General features: G+C 30.7%; 1 protein-coding gene across 5 annotated transcripts in view; it reads right to left on the bottom strand.

Annotated features, from left to right (window-relative positions):
- Positions 1-1,122: 1,122 nt before the first annotated feature.
- The window catches only part of LOC103571173 (multidrug resistance protein homolog 49), a 38,079-nt gene continuing 14,189 nt past the window's right edge, over positions 1,123-25,012 (bottom strand). For all 5 annotated transcript variants that reach the window (XM_053739589.1, XM_053739584.1, XM_014440704.2 and 2 more), the window contains 12 exons: positions 14,807-14,943; positions 12,741-12,804; positions 12,371-12,452; positions 11,847-12,040; positions 10,663-10,911; positions 8,801-9,638; positions 7,826-8,029; positions 6,361-6,712; positions 5,358-5,585; positions 3,911-5,262; positions 3,680-3,826; positions 1,123-2,307 (listed from right to left, as the gene is read on the bottom strand). In XM_053739589.1, coding sequence (XP_053595564.1) covers positions 2,104-2,307; positions 3,680-3,826; positions 3,911-5,262; positions 5,358-5,585; positions 6,361-6,712; positions 7,826-8,029; positions 8,801-9,638; positions 10,663-10,911; positions 11,847-12,040; positions 12,371-12,452; positions 12,741-12,804; positions 14,807-14,921 — 4,029 coding nt within the window. In that variant the 5' untranslated portion in view covers positions 14,922-14,943 and the 3' untranslated portion in view covers positions 1,123-2,103. The remainder of the gene's footprint in view (positions 2,308-3,679; positions 3,827-3,910; positions 5,263-5,357; positions 5,586-6,360; positions 6,713-7,825; positions 8,030-8,800; positions 9,639-10,662; positions 10,912-11,846; positions 12,041-12,370; positions 12,453-12,740; positions 12,805-14,806; positions 14,944-25,012) is intronic.

The raw sequence follows: 25,012 nt of genomic DNA, 5'->3' as shown, positions 1-25,012 counted from the left end.
ATATAATTAATTAATTAATAAATATGTATTGTCACTGCGTAAAGCACAGAGTGGCATAGATCAATAGTCATACGACTCGTCATCGAAAAAATAAAAATAATAACTATAATAGTCACCGATATTTAATCAACTTATTGATTTATTTACTAATTATTAATTCCTACTTATAAAACTATATATTATTTATTATCTATTTATATATTTTTTTTTTTGATTTAAAATCGTTAATCATGTTTACATTTTTTTTTTTCCATGATAACGACTGAATACTTTTAAGTACTCCGCATTTAGAAAATTTTTCCTGACATTTTCATTAGGCACGATAGATTACAAAAAATCTTTCTTAACTTTATCTAAAAAATTTATATAATTTATAAATATAGTATTTATTATAAATGTATATATAGTTTACATGGTAAGCAATATTTTAATGCTTAATTTAAATTAATGAGGCACGAGTTTCTCACATTCCTTAATTAACGTTTAATTTTGTGCACAAGATTTCAAAAAAAAATAATTTCTTCATCATAATTTTTCAAACTTTTGTGTAAAGAAAAAAATCACGTAAGGCCTTGAGTTTAATTTTAAATTTATTTACCTACTTTTCAATGTCCTTTAGATAAGTATACTTTATAATTATTCCTTGTTACCAGCAGAACGCAACTGAGCATTTATGTATAATTATATAATTATCATAATTACTAGCAACAAAGTATTGATATTGTGATTATCGTTTAATATTTATAAACACAAAATTATATATTTTATTAACAGAATTTATAACAACAATATTTTATATTTTATTATATATTATATTTTTCCGCGTACAATGTTTCATCGCTGAATAATATGTAGATATTTATGATAATTTACGACAAAAACCCAAGAACGAGTGAACGCATAAAACACGAATTCACGTGCTCTGTTTGTAGACTCATACATATTTCATGATAGTTCGTTAAAAGAAAAATCGTTGCTGTACAATGTGTTATACGTATATATATTTATATATATATATATATATGTATATATTCATATATTAACGTAAAAACTGTAGGCTGTAATCCGTAATCCAAGGCATGCGTATATGTGATTTCTTTTGTTCTTCATTATATATATATATATATATATATATATATATATATATATATATATATATATATATATACATAAAGTTAAATATATGAGGTTACTTTCTGAAGATATTGAACCTTTTTACTCGAGGTGCATGACCTTATGCAACTACTCTATTTCTGTCTAGAGAATCGATTGATTCGTCAACGGAGAGACATATAGTATTCCAATTGTTTCGTCTCGACAATCGTTCAATAGATTTTTTTTTTTTTATCAACTTTTTTTAAATATTTGGCGAGACTGCCATGAACTCGTAAGCGAATCAAGATAATACTTTTATAGAGCAATTGAAATGTATCCAAAACAAAAGAACGAAAAATTTGATTATCATTTTAATAATATAGTACCGATTGATCAAGAAGAGTTAAAAAAAAATATCAGTTATTTTAATAATTAAATAAAAAGTTAATGTTTAAACAGATTCTTAAATGATCACTCTTGATATCATGTTTTTTTTTTGTCGAATAGTTAAATCTAATTTAAAAACCTAAAGAACTATAAAAATAAATCTTATCGTACATTAAGAAGGGATTAAAGTATCATCCAAAAAGCTGAGGATTATTGTTTTTATCAAAAAAAAAAGGAAGTAAAGAAAAAAATATAATAAAACGAAAGTAGTCATGATTCTTGTGATATGATAAATGTAAACGGGCAAAAAAAAAAATTAAGTCGTATAACGAGCCCTAAAGTTCCCGGCGCTCCATCAATTAACGACTAAGCCGTGCATTGTTCATTTACTTCTCTCACACACCTTCTACCTAACGATTAAATGCGCACACTAGAGATTTAACTAATGTTATAATATAGCTTTAAAGGGATTTATAAATTGTCTTGTTACTTTTGTTTTTCGTGAATTCTCATTTTATCTCGTTTGTTTGACAAAAAATAAAACGGATAAAGTGAATAAAAATTAAAGGATATTGTACTTTTTAAATAAAACTGTTATTGGAGCCCCGAGAACTTGGAAATTTACTCCATGGCTGCTTCCTGGAGAGCGTGAAGGTGAGCGTAGAGACCGTCTGCAGCGATGAGGTCATCGTGAGTACCCATCTCCGCGACCATACCCTTTTCCAGGACGCAAATCACGTCCGCGTTTCTTATGGTCGCCAGACGATGGGCTATAGTAATGCAAGTTCTCCCTTCCATAGCTTTATCCAGGGCCGCTTGAACAACCTATTTGCCAACCCAAAATAATAATAAGAAAAACATACAATCTAAATATATTGATTGAGGAAGTTCTTGCATAAGGCTTACTATTAGGTGAAAATTCAAATTTTATATTTTTGCCAAGAATTAATCAATTATTATCGTTGTTGAAAATTTCAGTGTATGTTATCGATCATTTGAAAAAGTTATTAACGATTAAAAATCAAAGTTTTAACACAGAGTCTTATGGGAAACTATAACTTTTTATGTTTCAACTTTATTAAAAAAATATTATTAGAATAGACAAAGGGACAAATAATGTTTCAAAATATTTTTTAATTTAGGTTAATGATATGATCGTTGTAAGAAAATAGTGTTATCGATGATTTGAATTATTTATTAATAATTATAGTTTGTAAAACTGAAATTATGACGTCACGTCATTAGCCATTTTAAAAACCGGCGACGGCGCACGATGAAAAAAAGCATGCTTGTAAACATCGACAAAGGAGGCCATAAAATTTTTAGAGGTTATTTTTAAACTGTCAACATATTTAAGTTATTTGTTTAATCACAAGTAATTAAACAAGTTTCTTTTTAAAAGAACCATTATCATTTCTCACATTGCCATAATTATTCTTATTATTATCATGCATAATGTGTGTCAATCATATATTGACATATATATGTATGTATTAAGATTTAAAAATAACGATAATGTCGGGTTTCTTATGACAAAAAAATCTAATTCAAATAAAATTAATTTGCTAAATTTGCAAGTTAGCCCTCATTTGACTCCCAAGTCGCGCAAGAACGTCCTTTGTTTTGCAGGAAAGCAAAGTTACATTCAAGAGTTAGCAATACGAAAAAATTTTATAAATAAAATGACCTCCATTTAATCAATACCCAATTAATTAAGTCAACTGTCCTGATTTATTTTCCCAATATTCAGTAATGAAAAATAGATTTACTTTGAATATAATAATTATTTTACACAAAATATTATGAAAAATAAAATTATTGAGAAATAATAATTTCAATTTAATTATCAACGGATTTATGAAATAATGTAACGTGTCAAAGATTAATATCAAATGTATGGCGAGTATAAAGTCATTAATGTGATAGTATATCTGGGGTTAGAATGCCCTTAATTCTATTTCACGAAAGACCGAGTTTCTGCCAGTTCGTTAATTGGTGACCTGACACAGCACAAAGATCCATAAAATCCGCATTTAAAAATCTCTTTTTCTTTAACTGAAATTATTTCAGAGTGAGAAAAAAGTTTCATACGTAACTTTTTTTCATCAACACAATAAATTCTATGCTGTATTATAATTCTTACTTTTTTAATTTACTAAAATTTTTTAAATAAAAATAGTTTTAAAAATACACTGACCTTTTCACTCTGCGTGTCAAGTGCGGATGTTGCTTCATCGAGAAGTAAAATTCTTGGGTTCCTGACCAAAGCACGCGCAATAGCGATACGTTGTTTCTGACCACCAGAGAGCTGCGTTCCTTTGCTTCCAAGTCTTGTATCATAACCCTGTAAAAACAGAAAAAATCAGCAACAAATTAATAAATGAATTTTATCATCAAAGAAAACTGAATCCTTGTATTTGTATCTTACCAAAGGTAGAGAGCTGATGAAACTGTGAATATTAGATTTTTTTGCAGCCTCAATAACTTCATCCATCGTGATAACCCGATTGTTATCACCGTACATAATATTTTCAGCGATAGTGCGGTCGAACAGCACTGGCTCTTGACCTACAACACCAAACTGCGCACGTAGAGCGGACAAAGATACTGATGTGATATCTCGACGGTCCAATGTAACGCTGCCAGTAAGCGGGTCATACAAACGCTGAAGTAATTGAATGCACGTTGATTTACCGCATCCACTTTGACCCACAAGCGCTACCATCTGCCCAGGCTTAACAATAAGATTGAGACCGCGAAGAATCTGTTGCTCCGAACGCGTCGGATAGTGGAATTCGACTTTTGAAAACTGTATCAAACCATCAGCCTTCCAGTCAGAATCTTTACCTTCCAATTCTGGCGGTGTTATAATTTCCGGCACTCGATCTAATAATCTAAATATTCTACCAGCGGATATTTTAGCGGTGTTGAAATTGGGAGCAAAAGCAAGTGCCTGACCGAGCATCCACGAACCAAAGATCAGTGCCTCGGAAACCTTTATCACATCCTGATAGGCTAGATCTTCTCTGGCCGCAAGATAACCACCATAATAGAGACTGAGAGCATACCCAAAGTAAGGGATTGTCTGCCCGCATGAGAATACAAGACCACGTAGACGATTCCTGATTCTTGTGGCTTCAGCAACATGGTTTAACTCAATACAATAACGCTCAAGAAAAGCGCGTTCTTTACCTAAACTCGCAACAGTACGAATATTAGAAATAGCTTCGACTGCTATTCGAGTCGCACATTCCATTTTTTTCTTCTCTTGTAAACCTTGACCACCCATTATCCGAGCTTCAAAAAACACTGATCCAAGTACTAGGGGTATTGTTATCACAGACACTAATGTCATTTTCCACGAGTAGTACATTGATAAACCTATTCCAAGTACCAGTGTTGACATTGCCTGAAGAATAGCACCAATACGACTCCCAGTTGCTCCTTGAACAGCTGCCGCATCTGATGACAAACGAGCGCACAATGCACCCACACTGTTTGTATCCTCGTCGTACCATCCCATTTCTTGTTTCAATATCGCCGAGAATGTCATTTTACGTATACGCGCAGTCATTCGTACACCAGCCAATCCAAACATGTACATCTGCAAGAAGGTTCCTATTCCAGTCACCACTCCGACGACGGCAAAGTAAATTGAGAATGTAACTGTCTTCTCGCGAACTTCATCCGGATTTTCTAAACCCAAGACATAATAGACATCACCAAATAACATGGCAAACGCTGGAAATGATGCACCAACTGTTGCTGCTGCTAGACAACCTATTTAAATTTATGCCAATGTTTAATTAATCATTTTATACATTTACAAGATAATGTTATCTTATAAATTATTAGTATATTTCGCTGCTATTTACCAATTAAATTGAATGGCCACTCAGGTTTGTTGAGCCCGAAGATTCTTCCCATGGGTGCTTCGTAAGCTTTTTCATGCTCATCGAGTTCTTCTTCAGAAGTTGTAGATGCGCCGGCCAGTGACAAACGATGTGAATGCATTGACAATGTTGAGAACTGTTTTTTCAATGGTGGTTTGGCTTTTGGTTTAACTGGCACTGTACTTTTTGCCGCAGTTGCTGTTGCTTTAGCTACACAAAACAATTGGCATGCGTTAGCTCTCATCGGTTCAAACTCTAAATTTCTACAACTAATTCTTTAAGTTTTAAGCTCCAAATATCTCAATAGTTATTCATTTAAAAACAAAGTACAGAATACTTTTTTTTATGACTTGAAATCTATGAACTTCCGAATCGAAAAATAAATTCTAGTTTAGTCCTCAAAAGCCTCGATTCCTTTGATGTTTTATTTACCGTCCAGTAACTCTACTTTAGAACTTAATATCCTCAATGAGAACTATGAGGTCTAAATGCAAATGATTTATCGATTTTAAATTATAACTAAGACCTCAAAATCCTCAACGAATGAAAAGTTATATTTCGGACTTTTAAAAATTTTAGATAGAAAAGGGAAGGGAGAGAATACGTCGAATATGAAGACTTTTGAGGTTCAAAAGCAGATAAAATTATTCCTTTATGTTTTGAATATTTTGAGGCTCTAATCCAGATTATGTTATTCCAATTTAGTCCTCAATTGGTAAAATTGGTCGTAACTACTTTGATGACTAAACTAGGAAAACTTTCTATACTGTTTTCAATCTTAAAATTCCAAATTGATCCTCAAAAACGTCATTGAGAACTTTGAGACTTAAATTCGAATTTGTTTTTGACTCGGGCTAGCTTTTACAAAAATATTTAAATAATATTTTAGACCTCTTGTAAGCAATACAATTCGTGTCAAAAAATAATAATTATCAAATAATCATAAGCCTGGAAATTAATTATTTTCTAACAATAATTTATAAACCTTTGGCAGTTTCACTGGCATCAGCAGACACTAATCCGTGATAATGTTTTCCCAATGCAAGTAATTCCTCATGTGTTCCCATTTCAGCCACCTGTCCATCCTTAATGAAGACAATCCTATCGGCATTTGTGATTGTCGAGAGCCGATGAGTAACAACAACTGTTGTTCTGCCTTTGGCAGCTGCGTCAAGTGCACGTTGTACTGTTGCTTCACTGTGAAGATCTAGCGCAGATGTCGCCTCGTCCAAAATCAAAATTTTCGGCTTACGGACTAACGCGCGGGCTATTGCTATTCTTTGTTTCTGTCCACCTGATAATTGCGATCCGCGTTCACCAACAGGACTGTCATAACCCTGTAACATAATAATTAACGACGTCATTATTAATAAATTTATGATTGAGAACTTTGATATTACAAAATTTACAATGAAATCGCAATATCATCGCGTAAATAAAACAATAATTAATAAATGTGTTACCGATTAAATAGGAATTATCATCCCATTAACACTTAAAATTCATTCACAGTAAACTCGTAAATTGGGCACGAGATGAAAATTAACATGAGTTATCGTACATGCTAGTCGACAGTATGAGGATAAACAGTAGATAGTGAATAGTGAATAGTGATGAGTGAAAAGCAAGAGAGAGAGAGAAATAGAAAGCTAGACAAAGAGAAGAGACAAGTGTTCACCACCCGGATCTCTCGCTTTTCAACAATTTGCTATCACCGAAAATGGGGGTTTGTTTGATTAACCCTGAGAATTGTAGAGCCCGCAACCACTATAAACTCCACTGAACACGAATTTTAATATTGATCATCATATTAGTTTTAAATAAACAGACCAGAGACATTCATTAAACTATTTTTCCATATAGACTTGATACATAAATTATTCTTTTTAGTGTGCATTACATATAAAATTTTTAAATTTAATTATGATAAAATATTACGGCACTCAGGGAATCTCGATTTCAGGATCGAAAAATTATTAATTAATATATTGTTATATTGTTGGCAATAAATAAAACAATTAATGATAACATTTAAATACTGAAATGTAATGTTTATGTAAATAACAAGTTAATTATAACCGTTGACAAGTCCAATCAATAGTATCAGCACGTTTTGATAATCTAACCGAGTGATTTATCGTACTCATGACTCATGTAACCCATTAGGTATACCTAAATTTAACAACTGTCTTTGGGGAGCTGGGAGTTGTGTCAACAAGAATCAATTAGCTTCCGTGAGTATTCCACAGTCGTTCACAACGTTTTGACAAGTATAATTATGGTGGTTGCTGGTGAATAATCTGTCTCGAGATAAATAAGTATAAAATACATACATTTAATTGCACAAGGAAGGATCAAGGATAAGTAAATATATCAATAGTTTCAGCAGCTTGGTTAAATAAACGATTCGAATTACGTAAAGTTATACTCATATATATATGTTATCTCACCTCTGGTAATTTACTAATGAAGTCGTGTGCATTAGCTTCCTTAGCTGCTTTAATCATCTCCTCTTCTGTGACACTGTCATTACCGTATCGTATATTCTCTCTTATGGTTGTATCAAAAAGCACAGGTTCTTGGCCAACTACACCAATGTGCGACCGCATCCATGCGACATTTAGTTTGGATATGTCAACTCCATCTAACATTACCTGTTAAAACATATATAAGACGTGTAGAGTAAACACTGAAGATAAATAATTTTAACTAACGAGTAATTTCGCAACAGTTGTGCCCTGGAATCATCGTAATTATCAGAATCTTGTATCAACGCAGGTACAATTTAATACTTTAAAACTAATACTTATATAAATTCCAATGCAATCAGCAGTTAAGATCAAATCCTGTTTTTGTATACATATATATATCAAAATTAAATGTATGCAAATGTTTGGATTCTCACTGTGAGTATGTTAAGTCGTAAAAAGTGATGATGTAAAACGTTATTATCTAAGTCTTACGACGACGGGGTCATATAAAATACAGTAAAAAGAATATCCATAAAAAAATTTTTAATATAAAAAGGTGTCAGGTAATATTTTTTCATATATATTTACATTTTTACTCTTAAAGTTACTTTTGGAAAACTTATCAATGCAGTTGGTATTTAATAAAAAAAATATATACACATATATGTAGAGAAAAATCCGGGATTAAAAGACACCATTTTTGGGAAAAAAAACTATTTTCTTGTTTAAAAAGGCTTAGGTAGTTTGTAGACAAGATATATAGCAAGTTCATCAGTTTGGATAGTGTAGCTAATTTAAATTTTTTAGTTTAGTGCCAGCTTTTTTCAGTTTTCAGTAAAATAATTGAGTTAAAATCTACTATGCAAAAAAAAATATTAACTAATCGCACGGTCTGGGCTGATCAACTTGACCCATATTTATATATTTTATTTCGAACTAAGAGATGATACATACCTGTCCCTGTAGAGGATCATAGAGACGTTGAATAAGCTGAAGACACGTGGATTTACCACACCCCGATCCACCGACTAGTGCAACAGTTTCTCCGTTTCTGATCTTCAAATTTAATCCCTGAAGGACTTTAACGTCTTTACGTGCTGGATATCTGAAGTGGACGTCTTTAAATTCTATTTCCCCGCTAACGCTGGCGAGCTTCTGGCCTTCAGTACTCAGACTGTCAATGGTCGGAATACGATCAAGCACTTGGAAGACAGTGGCCGCAGATGCACGAGCCACAGCAAAAGCTTCGAGATGTGGCGAAGTTAGTCCCATGTTCTGTGCACCAGCAAGTACACCGAAGAAGACAATAACCAATACTGCTGGTGTGTATTCTTTTATTTCTTTCGGGCGGTCATCTAGAATTAGCTGTACACCATACCAGAATGCGACTGCATAACTCAGATAAATAATAAACCACATAATACCACCGCCTACTCCAGACCACATTCCACGTTTAATACCAGTCGCTTCAGCAGGTACTAATTTGGCAGTGTAACGATCAACTTCAACTTTTTCACCACCAAATGCCACTACCGTACGAATCGCACCAAGAACCTCTTCAGCTACACTACCCGCTTGACCATAGGCCGTCAATTCTAATGCAGTAAGTGAGCTCTGGACCTTGGCTACGATCGCTGTGGCAATGACAATTACTGGTGCACAACTCAGTACCACTAGTGTAAGCTTCCAACCATAATAAAAGGACACTATTATTGATGATACAAATGAGACCATTAAATACGTAAAGACACCTAATTTTTCACCAATTCCTTCTTTCATTTTATCTAAATCCCTGAAAAAAATTTTTAAACAATGTATGTTATTATTATTGTCACATAAAGTAGTGAAATGTGAGTTAGTATTTTGTACCTGAAAACCGGAATGTTTTTCGCGCAACGAAAATGAAAAAATTTATTGTAATTCGACTGCTGAAGGGCAACTTAAGGGGTAGTGTCGGTGTGAAACATTTCAGAAAAAAAAATGGACTCATTTTAACTCCGCCTAGATATAGATGTAGAAAAAGATCAATAGGAAATATTGATGTAGTAAGTTATTAACTTGATTAATACAGAAGACGAGTGATACGTTTTATCACTACTTTGACGTAAAGATCTTTTTGATCATCAGTACAACGAGTTTGCCCAGTCAAGCTGATTGTAATCCGGTAAAAAGAGTGAAGAAGTGAATTTGAGAACAGTGAATGACACGAGTCACGGGCAAGCGAGTTCAGTGATAAGGGAATAACGTTTGCTTTAGTAAAGGTTGATTAAAGCTAAACGATAGAAACTAACAGGGATGATATTGACGTCGAGAACATGATTTCGGTTGGTAGTCGGTCAGTCTTGTTCTCTCACTCATCGTTTCTATTCGCTTGGTCGCTATCTCGGTTCTCATTCTACCTCGAGAGGCAACAGAAGCTGCACAAGACAAGTGAAGCACAAGAGAAGCTAAAGGTAAAGAGGACACACAAGTGGAGACAAGATTTTCGGGTTTCCAACTAACTCTAAGCCACCTGTTGCTCTTTCGCATCCTGAACTTTGCTCTTACTCAGCCCCTCTGTCCCTCTGTCCCTCTTCTCGTTTTCATTCGCCACGACGCCAGTTTAAACATCCCTCAGGCATTTCTCTTGTATTTAGTCTATCTGAGCAATGTATATAACGTGTCATTGTCCTCCAACTCGTGGTATTAATGTCAGTATCAATATCAATATCAGACACAGTACTAATAGGAATAAGGAAGAAGAAACAAGGAACAAGGATTAGTTAGAAAGGATCGGGTCTAAATAAATAGACAGTATTTATTCAATAAAAACTTACTCAGTAATTCTGCTGGCAAAGTTGGTCGATGTATTGGTGTCGTACCAAGCCATATCCTGTCTCAGTACTGCCTGTAAAAACATACGTCGGATCCTGTGAATTTGACGAAAAGCGGCGACATTCAAAAGATCCACTGTAAATATCGCGAAGATAAATTGTAGTGTCGATAGAGCTGCGCAGGATACGCCAAAGGCCACTGAGTCATCATACAGTGCATTCATTCTCTCTATATCCGTTGCATTAGGTCCTCTACAAAATATATATACTATTAAATGTATATAATGCTAGAACTGATGACGATATTATTATTTTATATATAATTGCGAAAATGCTTTTCTAAAAGAGATATTACGTTGTTTAAATACAACATTCACTAATGCTGTATTACGTATATCAAATACGATGTAATCAAATAGTGAGTGATTATTTTTCATAATGTTTTACGAAGTACATGAAATAATTTGCTACTACACGGGTATCAAAATTTGAATTTAGATTACTATAATATTAATAAGACTTTTATAAGCTTCTAAAGAGAATTTTTGAAAATTTTTTTAAAACTCCGGGTTTTTACCACAATGGGGGAGATAAATTTTTTTACTTATGGTCTTTATATGAATATATTTATGAGAATGTAAAAGTGTTAATGAACAATACTCTCTCTGTAGTTAACTTTTTAAATTTACATAAATAACAAAAAATACAAAAATATCTGGTTTTTAAAGTATTTGAATAAGACGTCTCACGGGTTGAAGTTAATTTCGATCGTTAAAGAAGTTTAAACAAAACTTTTAACAAAGTCTATAGACATTAGAGTATTCTTTTGTAATTTAGATCTTCATTATAAGTTTTTAAATTTATTAGTTTTAATTTTTTATTACAATTATTATCTTCTGTAAATTAATCTTTACTTTATAATCTGTTTTCGTTTAAATAATACCGTTTTCTAGTAAGAACTAATTGACAAGAATTATTAAAAAATTTATAAAAGTTTTCAGTAAAATTGTTATTATTTTCTGAAAATTTTAATTTTATTAAATTATTCAATTATTTTTTTTTTTATTATAAAACAGTTATAGGGGCTTTTTTTAACCTTCATATGTAGTTGAAATATTTAGTATAGAGACAGAAAAGATCGATAAATTAATAAATTAATAATGAAAATCAAATATATATGAACTTACAAGACCTTTCCGCCACCAAACATCTTCATAATGTAAGTGGGTGTACTGGTTTGATTCTTCATATTACGATCCACCAAAAGTGTAGTGAACTCACCATACTGTATATTTGCAATTGGAATACACAGGCCCGTCATGGTGCCCATGAAAAGGCCTCCAAGCACATACATCAACTCGCCGAATGTCGCAAATCGAAACTGTATCACAAAGGCGTTACAAGCCGGTTCATTATCATTATAATTATTATCGATATTATTATTATTATTAGTCTTATAAAATTAACCCTTTTAATGTAATAATTAATGTACATAATAGCTAAATATTACACTCCTTCTATTCAATAAAGTACCTTCATTTAATTAACCTACATGATAAATTTAACAAGTGCTTTTTGTTATTTAATGAGACTTAAATTGGATCACGTACAGGTATAAAGCAGTGTTAAGTATTAAGTTAAGATAAGTTATACATATATATATATACATATATATATGGTTAATTGGAGGTATATGGAATCGGATACTCACGAGTTTGTAATAAGGCACGGGTGGTAAAGATGGTGCCTCTGGAGCTGGCTTCTCCTCCTTTGTCTGCGGCGGAACAAATTCACTGTGGACACAGAAATTTAAAGCCATTACAAAAAGTCATTTTTATCATATTTACACGTCAGATAATTTACGCAAACCGTATTTTGTTAATTAATATGCAAATTGATGTAACAAAAAAAAAAAAAATGTCGTTTGTTAAAAAAAAAATTGTGTGTACTAAAGTACAATTATCGATAGTGATCTCCTTTAAAATATCATCGGATCCATTATTATTTTCTCAAATACTTAGTCGTCATATTTTTTTTTTTATATATTTATATTGATATTCTATCAAATATTTAATTCGTACATTGGCTCATCATTCAATATATATTCAGTTTCCTTTTTATCCTTCTCCTTGTCTTGTTGTGTGTCTGCAAACGAAATATACGGGTACCACACATGCTCGTTTAAACTTTTTAATTAATCACGTAATGTTACGTGCATATTTTTAGTATAAGTACAAATATGAATTTAAATATAGAGGATCGGGCAAAATGGGGTACTAAAGGAAATACCAAGTTTTCGAGGACTCAAATACACTAAATCTTTTTTTTTTTTTTTATGATAATCAAAGTAAACAGAAAAACGTTTTGTTGCCGTTGAAAGAAAAATTTCCATTTTTGCGGGAAAAATTAGGTACCCCCCTAAAAAAGGTAAAAAAAAAAATTCTGGGTTTTAAATGAATTTGATTAAATTAATTTTTTTTTTTAATTAATTTACATGAAGAAAAATTATATTTTACATGATTATTTGACATAAAGAAAAAAAAAATTTTTTTAAGTTTTTATCATAAAACAAAAGTTGTTAACATTTTTCGATTGACACTCGATTTTAGAAAAAGTGTAACAAAAAAAAATTTTAAATAATACTCAGTTATATTTACAAAAGTGATTTTGGAATGTCTAAAAACCATTTAGGAAAAAATTTATTGTTTAATATGATTTTGGGGGTACCCCGTTTTGCCCACCCCTCCCCTATAGTGAAACTAAAGGAAGGGGCAAAAGGGTGTAGGGTAGGCAAAACGGGGTCCCCCCAAAATTTTATAAAAAAAAAAAAATTTTTTATTTTAAATGGTTTTTAAAAATTTCAAAATCACTTTTGTAAATATAATTGAGCGTTGTTTTGAATTTTTTTTGTTAAACTTTTTCAAAAATCAATTATCAGTTGAAAAATATCAATTACTTTTATTTTATGATAAAAACTATTAAAAATTTGTTTTTCTTCTTTTGTATCCAATAGTCATGCAAAATATAATTTTTCTTCATGTAAATAACTAGCAAAAAAATTTAACTTAATCAAATTCAATTAAAATCCAGAAATTTTTTTTTTTATCTTTTTTAGAGGGTACACATTTTGCCCGCAAAAATGAAATTTTTTTGTTTTAACAGTAACTGAAAATTTTTCCTATTTTCTTTGAATATTATTAAAAAAAAAAAAAAAAAACGGTTTAGTATATATGAGCCCTCGAAAACTTGGTATTTCCTTAAGTAGCCCGTTTTGTCCCTCCCTCCCGTAATAGTTAGTGTTATAATAAATTTAATGATTTCAGGGGAATAAGAGCATAGGATAAGGATAATTGAAGGATTACAAGTTGACATTCGGGTCATGGCACATTTATAATAAGATCAATAATCTAAAAATAATAATTCATTTTTAATAAATGTAGAGGTGACGGTTGGAATATTTTTATTACTAAAAAAGTATTTATAATTGATAGTGACGTTAAATATTTAAAATGTAATTAAATAATTAAAAAAAAAAAAAAAAAAATTATTGAAAAGTTGAAAATAAATAGCAGACGGTATGACCCTTTAGATGATTTAATTTATGAAATAGGAGGATGATAAATATAAACGTCTAGAAAGGCATTCAATGGATCTTGCAAGTTTGCGAGGGAAAAAAAATATAATGAAGAAATATTGAAGTACGAAAGTCTCGAGTCTAGAAAAGCGCGAGTTCGAGAGGAACGAGTCGAGGAGCAATCGTATTCTTGAGAGAAGTGCAAGTATCACGAGAGTCCAAGGAGCTGTCGAAGTTACTCTACTTCTTACTCTTTCGTTGGTGGAATACTTTTTTCTTTTGTTAAAATCTGTCGCAATCCCCCGGGGGATCCATTAACCGACATAATTGCTGTTGGAAAACTTTTACGACAAAGCTACGATCGGAACATGATCCAGAATACTCGGAGGCCAAGAGACAAGTTACTTTGATATTACTCAAAGTTTAGGAAAGGTTGTTACAAATAAAATTCTATAAGAAAAATAGTATAGGGAGAAGAAGAGGGAAAAGGCGTAGAAGATTAAGATTGAGAGGGAGAGGAAAAAAATACAATTGATAAATTTATTAAATAAACAAATTTTGAGTTTTACTTACACCTCAAGGGGATCTTTTCGTGACGATTTGATTTTGACTTGGGAGTCTCCATTTGGATACTCTGCGGGGCTCCCTCGAGAGGGTTCGTGGACCACTGGTAAATTCGCTGCGTCATCGCGCATTCTCAGTTAACAACTCTGAAAAAATTTCAGGTATTAAATAAATGTTTGATAAATATATATATATGATAATTTATTAGTAACAATAAATAAGTTCAGCTTTTTTAGGAGGCAGTAATGAAAATTGAAATCCCATTTGTAAGCTATTGAAAACCATTGCCGTATTCAAGTCTTTTATTACCTGAGTAATATAAAGAAGACTCGCAAAGATCGTCAATGAAAAAGTATCACGAGCCCTTTTTCAATCGTGATAAAAGCTCTTCAGACAAGACTTCGTTAGGTCAATGGGTTTCGGGCGTTTCTTTTGCTTTAAGTCTCTCTCTCTCTCACTCTCTCTCTATTTCTCTATTACCTCATCACTCCCCCCCCCCTTTTTCCTTTACTTTTTATTTCACACTCTTTCATCTCGTCAGCAAATTTTTTTTTATGCTGATCAAAGTAGTAACGCATCAAATTCATGTATTATATTTCTCTTTTCATAAATTTATATAACGTAAATTTAACATTTCAATCTTTGAACGCTTTGTAAAAATAATCATTTCAGTACTTGACATTAAAAAAAAGAGAAGAAAAAAAAAACATATCAAAGGTTTTCACTTTTCTCTTTGAAATATAATTTTTTCTTTTTATTTTTTTTTTTTTTTTTTTTTTTAATAAAAAAGTTTTTTTAAAATAATTCTAGTTTGTTAGTGCGTAAAATTTTATTACAGGAAAAAAAGTTACAACATGGGACAGACTTTACAAGCCTCATGGTTTTGTCAAATGTAAAATCCTGGGTTTATAGTTAATTTTCGAGTCTGGGGCTCTGACTGTGTTAGATACTTTAAATCCTCAGAACTCTATCATGAGCCGAGGAAAACTAACTTCTATAGTGGACATTATCCGGGATGTGGTAATCCGTAGGGTAAACCCTCGACACCGAGTCGACGTTCGCCATTTCATATAGTGAAACATCTCAATGCTGAGGGCAGCGTAAATTTAACAATTTTCGTCTCAAAACTTTCCATAAAAATATAAAATTATGAAAAATATTTAAATATTTTAATTCTATTTCATCAGATTCACTTTACACATTTATATAATTAATTGGTTTATCAGATGATTAATATTTATTTATTTGTATCGATATTTAGATATATTTATATGATTTAAGATAAGAGAGAATAAATAAATAAATATTAAAAATGGGAATTCCCAGTGTTTTTAAAAACTGATATCTGTCATCAATTTCTTTATCTTCAATCAAAATCTCTCTGTCTTTCTTTGGCAATTTATCTAGATGGGACTTGATGAGTGCTCGCACGAGAACTCTAAAGAGACAACAACTATTATTTTTAGATTAGTTTCTGGGTCAAACTCTATGGCAGTAAGTGCACAATTATTCATCTAAAAGTGTTAACAAACAAAGTACAATAAGGTTAAGGTTTTAAACTTAATTTAATTATTCATATTTTAATTACAATTAAAATTTTAACTTTTTTTTTTTTAACCTGATTTAATATTTAAAACTTATCACTTAAATAATTATATTAAATTTAATCCATTTAATTTTTTGATATTTAAATTAAATTTTTAAAAATTACGATATTTAAATATTTACATATTTTTATTAAATTTATTTGAGAGATAAAATAATAAAATTTAAATATTACTATTAAAAATGTAACGACAATATTTTAAGTGATGGAATTAAATTTTAATGAATATAAAATAATAATAATAATAATAATATTTATTTTAGAGACGAGAATAAACGGAAGGACTTTACAGGCGCACAAAAGATCATCGCTTTCTCTAACAGCGATGCATTTTCGCAATTGCAAAATGACATGGTCGGTGCTGTTGCCAGGTTTATTTCGAGTAAAGTCCTTGTGGGAAAAGGCTTTGACGTACTCTTTGACCACTGTCACGTGTATGGTACGATAATCGCAGTAATAACGATTATGAGCAAAAAAGAGTACGATAGCCGACAAGATCAAATTATAATAAAACGGTTTCTATTTTAATAAAAAAAAATAATAAAAAAAAAAAATTGCCTACTAAATTATGATTTGATGATCCACTGAAAAAAATCAGGAGTCTGTTCGAAGTGATTATGGATTTTATTTGAATCCGAGTTCACTCCGACACTCAGAGTTTTGGAATTTAAAAAAAAAATCACTCCGAATGTGGAGTAAATAGGGGCTTAGTTTTTACTGTGATCTGAATTTTATTTAAATCCCCATTCATTCCAATTCAGAGTTTTAATATTAAAATAAACTCTCTCTCCCTTGGGATTTATTTTAATATTAAAAATTCGATTCGGAATGAATTCAGATTTGCATAAAATTTGTCATCACTCCGAATTCACTCTTGTTTTTTACAGTGTACGGAATCTAGTTAACAGAGATTAAAATAAAAATATCATTAAAATCAATATGATTAAATAAATATATAAAATATTATTACTTCGAATTACAAGTCACCGCGACTTCTGATTAGAATTTTTTTTTTTTGTTCTAACGTATCTATTTTTATTGTATTATTAGTTGTAGTACCGGAAACGTGATCAAAATAAAAATAAACGAGATAAAGAAATCGATATTAATGACCATCATGTCTTGACTAGATTTACTTATTTTTATTATAGTCATGAGAGAATGAGGCATAAAATATAAAAAATAAAAACCAGTACTTGGTGACAAATTTTGAACTTTATACTTTTTTTATCATAGGATCTACCGAATAATTTATTTATAAAATAGAATTGATAAAAATATATACTATTATCTGTATAAAACAATTTGTTACAAAACATAATTTAATATTAAATTAATAATAATTTTTTTTATCTCCAAAATTTCTCTTTATGATTAAAAAAATTTATGACAATCTGATAATAAAAATGATAAATTGGTAATTTAAATAAAAATTGCAATATTATAATTTTTTAAATTTAATTAAATAAAGAAAAAGGTTTATTTGATTTTTAAAAATTATGTACAAAAGATTGAAATAAGATTATGTTAAAATAAAACAATAGTTAACTGGAAATAAAAGATTACGAGATTAAAGTGATTAAAGTAAGAGAGATGAGAAAATAAGAAAAAGAATTTGTATGCTAAGAAAGATATAGTAGCGCTTACACTCGGTTTTATCTTATTCTGATGAAGAGGGGCTTGATATACAGAAAAATAGAAAGAGAAGAGTAATAGAGAAGGAGATAAATAAAGTTTTGAATGGAAGTTATGTCAGTGAAACAGAGAACTTGATTTTCATCCCTTTAAAAGCGTCTACTTGACCTGCCACAGCCCCGAGGTATCCGACAGCCCAATGGGGAGCTTTTAAAGGAAGAAGAGAAAATTAAAATCGTCTACTTCGCCAAGGACTAAAGACTCCGGATTATCCGATTAGCGGCAAGTCTACTGCTCTACTGACACTCATAAGGATTCTTTCTATCACGATCTCCACTTCCGAGTAGTCTATTAATCGGTAAATACAGATAATCACAAACACACTTTGGCAAACAAAATTAGCTTACGAAATAGTTTAAGTTACTTGACCGCCTTATAAATTTCAACTAATTCATTTTTTTTGCATTTTCTCAATCTATTTTTTTTAAATTCGAATTCTAACATAAAGAAATTTGTGAAAGTATGAGCGCATTTCCGCACTCTATGCTTGCAAGTAAAAACTTCAAATGCCTTTTTCTCGAAACTACTTTTTTTCAAATGGCGGACAGTTTATCTCCGAAATTACTCGATCGGTTTCGACGTCTTGGTCTTGTTTCGTTCGTTAAGATGTTTTGTATCACAATACACCACATTTTACCAAAAAAAAAAACTAATGATGAAATTTTTTTTTAGCAGAATAGTGAAAAACATGGCTGTTTTTTTAAACTTTTTTTCAAACATCCGCCATTTTATTTTTGGCTAATTGTGGTGGATTGTCACGTAAGGAACCTCTGTTAAGAAGATGTCGTTTTTTTTTTTTTTTTTTTCAAATTCATCAATCCTGAGATTAACTGTCCGCCATAGAATACCACTTTTTTGAGGCCTCGATTTTGGCGCCTCCTGAATAGTTTTTAAAAAGAGACTTCAAAGAAACTTAAGTATTTTTGTACTCTATAAGCTTCAAATGCAAGTTAAAAAAATCATTGTAATATCTGTTGAAGTATAATAATGATACCAGCATCGTAGATGCAGAGTTACCTGAAATATGGTAACTCGGTCAGTTAAATGACCCTTTGGCGCCCTCAGTACATGGGTCTCACCAAAAGAAAGGGACTACAGACAGTGTCCTTCTGACATTTGTGCGGATCATTGTTAATTATCATACTTGTAGTTTGTGTCTTTTTGCTTCAAATATTTTTAACGAAACATTCGCGCCATTCTTACACTTTAAATATACTTATATAAATAAAACTAAATCATCTTTATGTCACTGGACTTCTCCTTTCAAATATCCTAATTCTAACAACATTTTGAACAGGGCCTGATAAAAAAAAGTTCTTGAAAATGTTGTATTGTTTAGCTTTCCAAGGTAGTCACGTATCTTAAAAATTTTTTTTACAAAAAATAAATAACTTTTTCATTTAATAAAATTGTTTACCTTATTATTACTACTGTTTCCAATCAATATCCCAAATATGCTTAATAAGCTCAGCAATGGATCTCGTTGCAACGACGGACCCCTTCATAAGTGTCCTGCCGTTTTACTTTGAGAACTTTATTAACGTAAACTAGTTCGCGAAATTATTCACGATCACCGCAGACTTTTATCACAGTAAATTTTTCAAAATTATTTATTATTCAACAAATTAACAATAATCACAAATCACAGAAACTGTCTTATATAAATAGCTGTTATTTCTGTCCGCAATTGCGTTAAAATCACTTGATTCGGATCGTCCAGCATAAATTCACCGATCAATGAACTCCAAATAGTATAATGATGTGCACGTAAAACCTCTGTCTTAAGTAAACAAAAACCGATAAAATAATTAAGTTATTCTACTTAACGATTCTAACGAAGATTAGTTAAGAAAAAAAATGATACTTTTATTATTTACAAATGATAAAATTATATATTTTTTTCTAAAACTATTTTAACGATAATAATAAATGTATAGTCATACCCGCTCGCGTTCCGAATCACTGAGGATACTTGATCATCAACGTATCTTTTATACCTTTCCGGTAACGACTTTCGCGCCGTTGAACTTACTAGATAATATTAAAAAACAATTACGTTTCCCCCAACAAATAAATTTTATTACTAAACGATATTTATTTCTTTTTGTTATCAAGCTGTTGTATCAGATGGCTGTACTAATTCTTATACATTTAAATATCTATGTGTGTATGACAAACATATTGAGCAATAAAAAGATTTATAAAATTAATAGTTTTAAGTATTATGCATATTTGATGAGCTATGACTTTGGAAAAATCCACTCGCTTGATAAATTTTTCAACTTAATTTAATTACCTCAATTAAGATATTTATGTGAGATAAAAAATTTTTATTAACATATGTGCACTCAAAGAGAACGATGTATATTTTCACGAAAAAAATTTTAATTCATGTATTTATTTACTGATAGTGCCAAAAAAATATTTACTTGGGGACATTTTTGCGTGAGGCTTGCTATCAGATAATTCGAATAATTCGAATTTTATAATTTGGCAAGAATTAATCAATTATTATCGTTATTAAAAATTTCAGTGTATGTTATCGATCATTTGAAAAAGTTATTAACGATTAAAAATCAAAGTTTTAACACAGAGTCTTATGGGAAACTATAATTTTTTATGTTTCAACTTTATTAAAAAAATATTATTAGAATAGACAAAGGGACAAATAATGTTTCAAAATATTCTTTAATTTAGGTTAATGATATGATCGTTGTAAAAAAATAGTGTTATCGATGATTTGAATTATTTATTAATAATTATAGTTTGTAAAACTGAAATTATGACGTCACGTCATTAGCCATTTTAAAAACCGGCGACGGCGCACGATGAAAAAAAAGCATGCTTGTAAACATCGACAAAGGAGGCCATAAAATTTTTAGAGGTTATTTTTAAACTGTCAACATATTTAAGTTATTTGTTTAATCACAAGTAATTAAACAAGTTTCTTTTTAAAAGAACCATTATCATTTCTTACATTGCCATAATTATTCTTATTATTATCATGCATGATGTGTGTTAATCATATATTGACATAAATATGTATGTATTGAGATTTAAAAATTACAATAATGTCGGGTTTTTTATGACAAAAAAATCGAAGTCAAAGTAATGTCTAATTAAGAATTTCCATTTTTTACAATAACTGTTTCATAAATATTTTTGATAGTTCAAAACAATTGATAAATTATTTTAAAATTATTGAGATATTTTCAAAAATTTAATAGCCTCGTATTTAAATTTGAAACAGTCAGCCCTCATTCTCTCACGAGCCGCACAAGAACGTCCTTAATTGTAACAAAAATTAATTGCTCATCGAAATTTACAATTAAATTGAAATAATTGCTATTACAATTAACACTATTATACTTCAATTTAACAAAATTTTTTTTATTTTGAATTTTATCAGTAAAGTAAACAAGTTATTTTGAATTCAATTTTTTTCCTCAGCGTAATTAATTGTTTTAAAATTGAGGAAAACTCAATTATTCGAAATTAAAAATTTATTACGACACAACAATGAACATAATAATGGAAATTTTTATTTATCATTAAAAGTTCCGGGTATTAAATTGTTATTCAAGTGCCAATATATGATTTAATTAAGTCTGATGTAATCCGAAAGGATAATCGATAAGTGCTTCTTCATATTTTTCTTGATAATATTGTGTCGGTTGCGATAATAATAATATTTAAATAAAAAATAAAACAATGAGATGCAGGCTTAAAATATTACGTGATAGCTAAGGCGCACGCGTCTAATGACAGTTACATGTGGCATTGACCCTGAGAAAAAGTATTTTCCAGATGAAAAGCAAAAGTGATACTGGACTCACGTGGGCGCCATTATTAAAAAGTATTCAACAAATTAACAAACAAATAAATGAATAAAAAACATAAATAGTCGAAAAGTAGGTCAAGGACACAGAATCTAGACTCTCTGCAGTCGCAGTGAGGTGACCTACCATTGACCCGGTAACCTTGAGATTTAAATACGCCCTAAATCTTCAATCACCTTCGACGAATTATCAATTAAACAGAATATTTAATAATCGATTCCCACGATTGGGTGAAATATTTTTTTACCCGACAGAAAAAATATGAATTTTTAATTATTCCGAAGATGATCTCACGAACTCCGAAGGGTTTTGCAGCGCTCGATCAACTGACGCCGCGACGACCCGACGTCCAGACTCACTTACGCAACGAAAACTCGACAGCGTCATAACGACGTCGACGTCGTCGGCGCCCCGCCGTCCTCTCGGCGACATTATTCGCGTATTCTCACCGGGCTTGTGATGCTGTAATGAGTATATGTGCAGTATACTAACCAGCTAGCTAGACAAAACGATATATAGATAAATAGATCTAATAATATCGATAATCCAATAGAACAAAACAAGACGCGGTCACTTAACAGAACATGATTTTCATCATAACAAGTAACCGAGTACTTGAGATATTCCTCAAAAATTTAAAACTGATGAAAACTGGACCCAAGTAGAGCACGAAACTTAACTTACAAAATTTCATCTATTAATAATTTGTTGAGTGTTATAATAATATATATGAGTATCATATAGATAAAGATCTGTTAACATCAAACACTTGAAGAATTATTTGACAAATATCGATCACAGTGATATTGATAGATATATAGTATTTAATATATAATATATATAGTGTACAATATCAATGTTTATTGATCATAAGACGATAACGAGATAACGTGATAGTTGAATAGACCGAGTCGTACTGGACGATATACTAGAGTATCCCCGACGAAGGGGGTGAAGATCATGAGCTTTTTTTCTTTTGTGCGCTTTTTTTTCTTGTTATTACACAGAAGCGTAGAGTATGTATATTGTGGGCTTGCATAGCGCAGGCTTGGCACACAAACTAGAACTTATACATTTTTATACATCTCTAAGCCCCCAAGTTAAAATGCTACTGAGACATTGATCACTGCCGGATCATTCATACCTTCTGGTGCAATTGGGTCAAAGTATAATTACTGTCTAGAAAAAAATTCCGTTCATTATTTTACAGGAATATTTTTGAAATTTTAAACAGACAATATAAAAAAATATTTTATATATTTTTAAGAAGTTTATGTAAGACAATGTACTTTTGAAAAACTGGAATAGAAGTTAAAAATAAATTTTTTAACTTAAGTCGTCTTTAGCAGGATCTAATCTTTAAAACTTTTTTCCAAGAGTTATTAATTATTAATTATTGATATTAAATAAAGAATTTTATGATGTGGTTTTCAGATAATTTTTTTTTGTCAGAAGCATCGTGACCTCAAGAAAGCTTTCAACGATCGATTTATTATTCCGTATTTTAGTACAGACGAAAAATTGGTGTAGAATATTTTAAATATTTAATTTAAATGAATTAATTGTTTGCCTGATAGTTGATGCATGAATATGAGAGACAGTTATATATACTTATCAGATAATGAAATAGAGATTAAGTGAAATATTAATAGAAGTCTCGGTGGAATAGAATTCAGCTCGGAACGCGTTATCTATTAATGTGTCGACTAGTTGCTGAGTAAACGAGAGAGTCAAGAGGCTGAGAACACAGACATAAAGTACATAAAAAAAAAAAAATAATAAACTGGAAATTTCCGTTTAATATTCGCGAGTAACACAATACTGGACTTACAATTTTTCCTTATCCTCATTGATTCACGAAACGGAAAACTGTGTAATGGAAAAATCTGCGTGAAAATTTAGTGGGAGCTTTGGAGAAAAAATATATGGTATAGAGATAAAAACTAAAGAAGGAGAGATTCAAAGGAGCGATTAATTAATCGCGATAACACGATTTAAAAGTTAGTGGACGTTGAAAAGATTTTCGCATAAAAGTTAAAAGTTTTCTTTTATTATTTTTTATTTTTAAATCTCTACTATTCATCTCCCTGTCTTTTTTTATCTTTTCAATTCATTTTTTCTTTCACCTTTCCGGCTAACAACAACGACGCCGTGACTGCAAGCTGAAAAAACTTTTACGCTCTTCAATTGACCTCGAGGATTAAGTGTGACCATAAAGGATCAGCGCACGAAAAAATTTAATCGTTTCAGTTAGTACTGGATTGCGATAATAAAATACCATTTTTTGACTACTGAATTTATTTACACATCTCGTTTAAAAATCATATGCTACAAAATGTATACGGAAAAATATTTTATTGTTTATTATTTTGTATAGAATAATACAGAAAAAAAATAGCGAAGTAAACGCAGAGTCAATGTCTATTTATTTGATCCCATCAGAGTAAAATTCACTCCGAAGGGAAATTTATTTTAATATCAAAAGTCCGAATTTGAGTGAATGCAGATTTAAATAAAATCTGTAATCATTTCGAATTCACTCCTAATTTTTTACCATAAAAGACAGTCGGCGCTCGTTATAAGCAATCCCATTGTAAGCAAATATCCCTTATCGTGCTATTCGTTACAGCTTTTAAGTTCTCCCACTCTTTCGGAGGCTCAAATTTTATATCTCCAGATCGTCATTTGACGATCATCAAAAGTATCATCTACTTCTTGTTCGAAACAAATTTTTGAAAATAGTAAATTTTTGTAAATATATGATATTTCAATTAAATAATATTTGCATGCCATTAACTTTGATTTGTACAGAATATATATCACTGATTATTGAAATAATATATTATTGTTACACTGTGAAAAATTCCCATTAAATTTTACTATGGGTGCATTGTAACCCCGGACCATAAAAAAACTGATACAAAGTTTACAAGTGTCCCATAGTAAACGTATGCGCATAGGTACCAATCGTGTCGTCTGCGCATACCGTTTGCTATGGGACACGTAAATTTCATACCAGTTTTCTTATGGTCCGGTGTTACAATGCACCCATAGTAAAATTTTTTGTAAATTTTT

Source organism: Microplitis demolitor, chromosome 1 (assembly GCF_026212275.2).
Source record: "Microplitis demolitor isolate Queensland-Clemson2020A chromosome 1, iyMicDemo2.1a, whole genome shotgun sequence".
Taxonomy (NCBI): Eukaryota; Metazoa; Arthropoda; class Insecta; order Hymenoptera; family Braconidae; genus Microplitis; species Microplitis demolitor.
The sequence above is the reverse complement of the archived record's forward strand: the minus strand, read 5'-3'. Positions and strand labels throughout refer to the sequence as shown.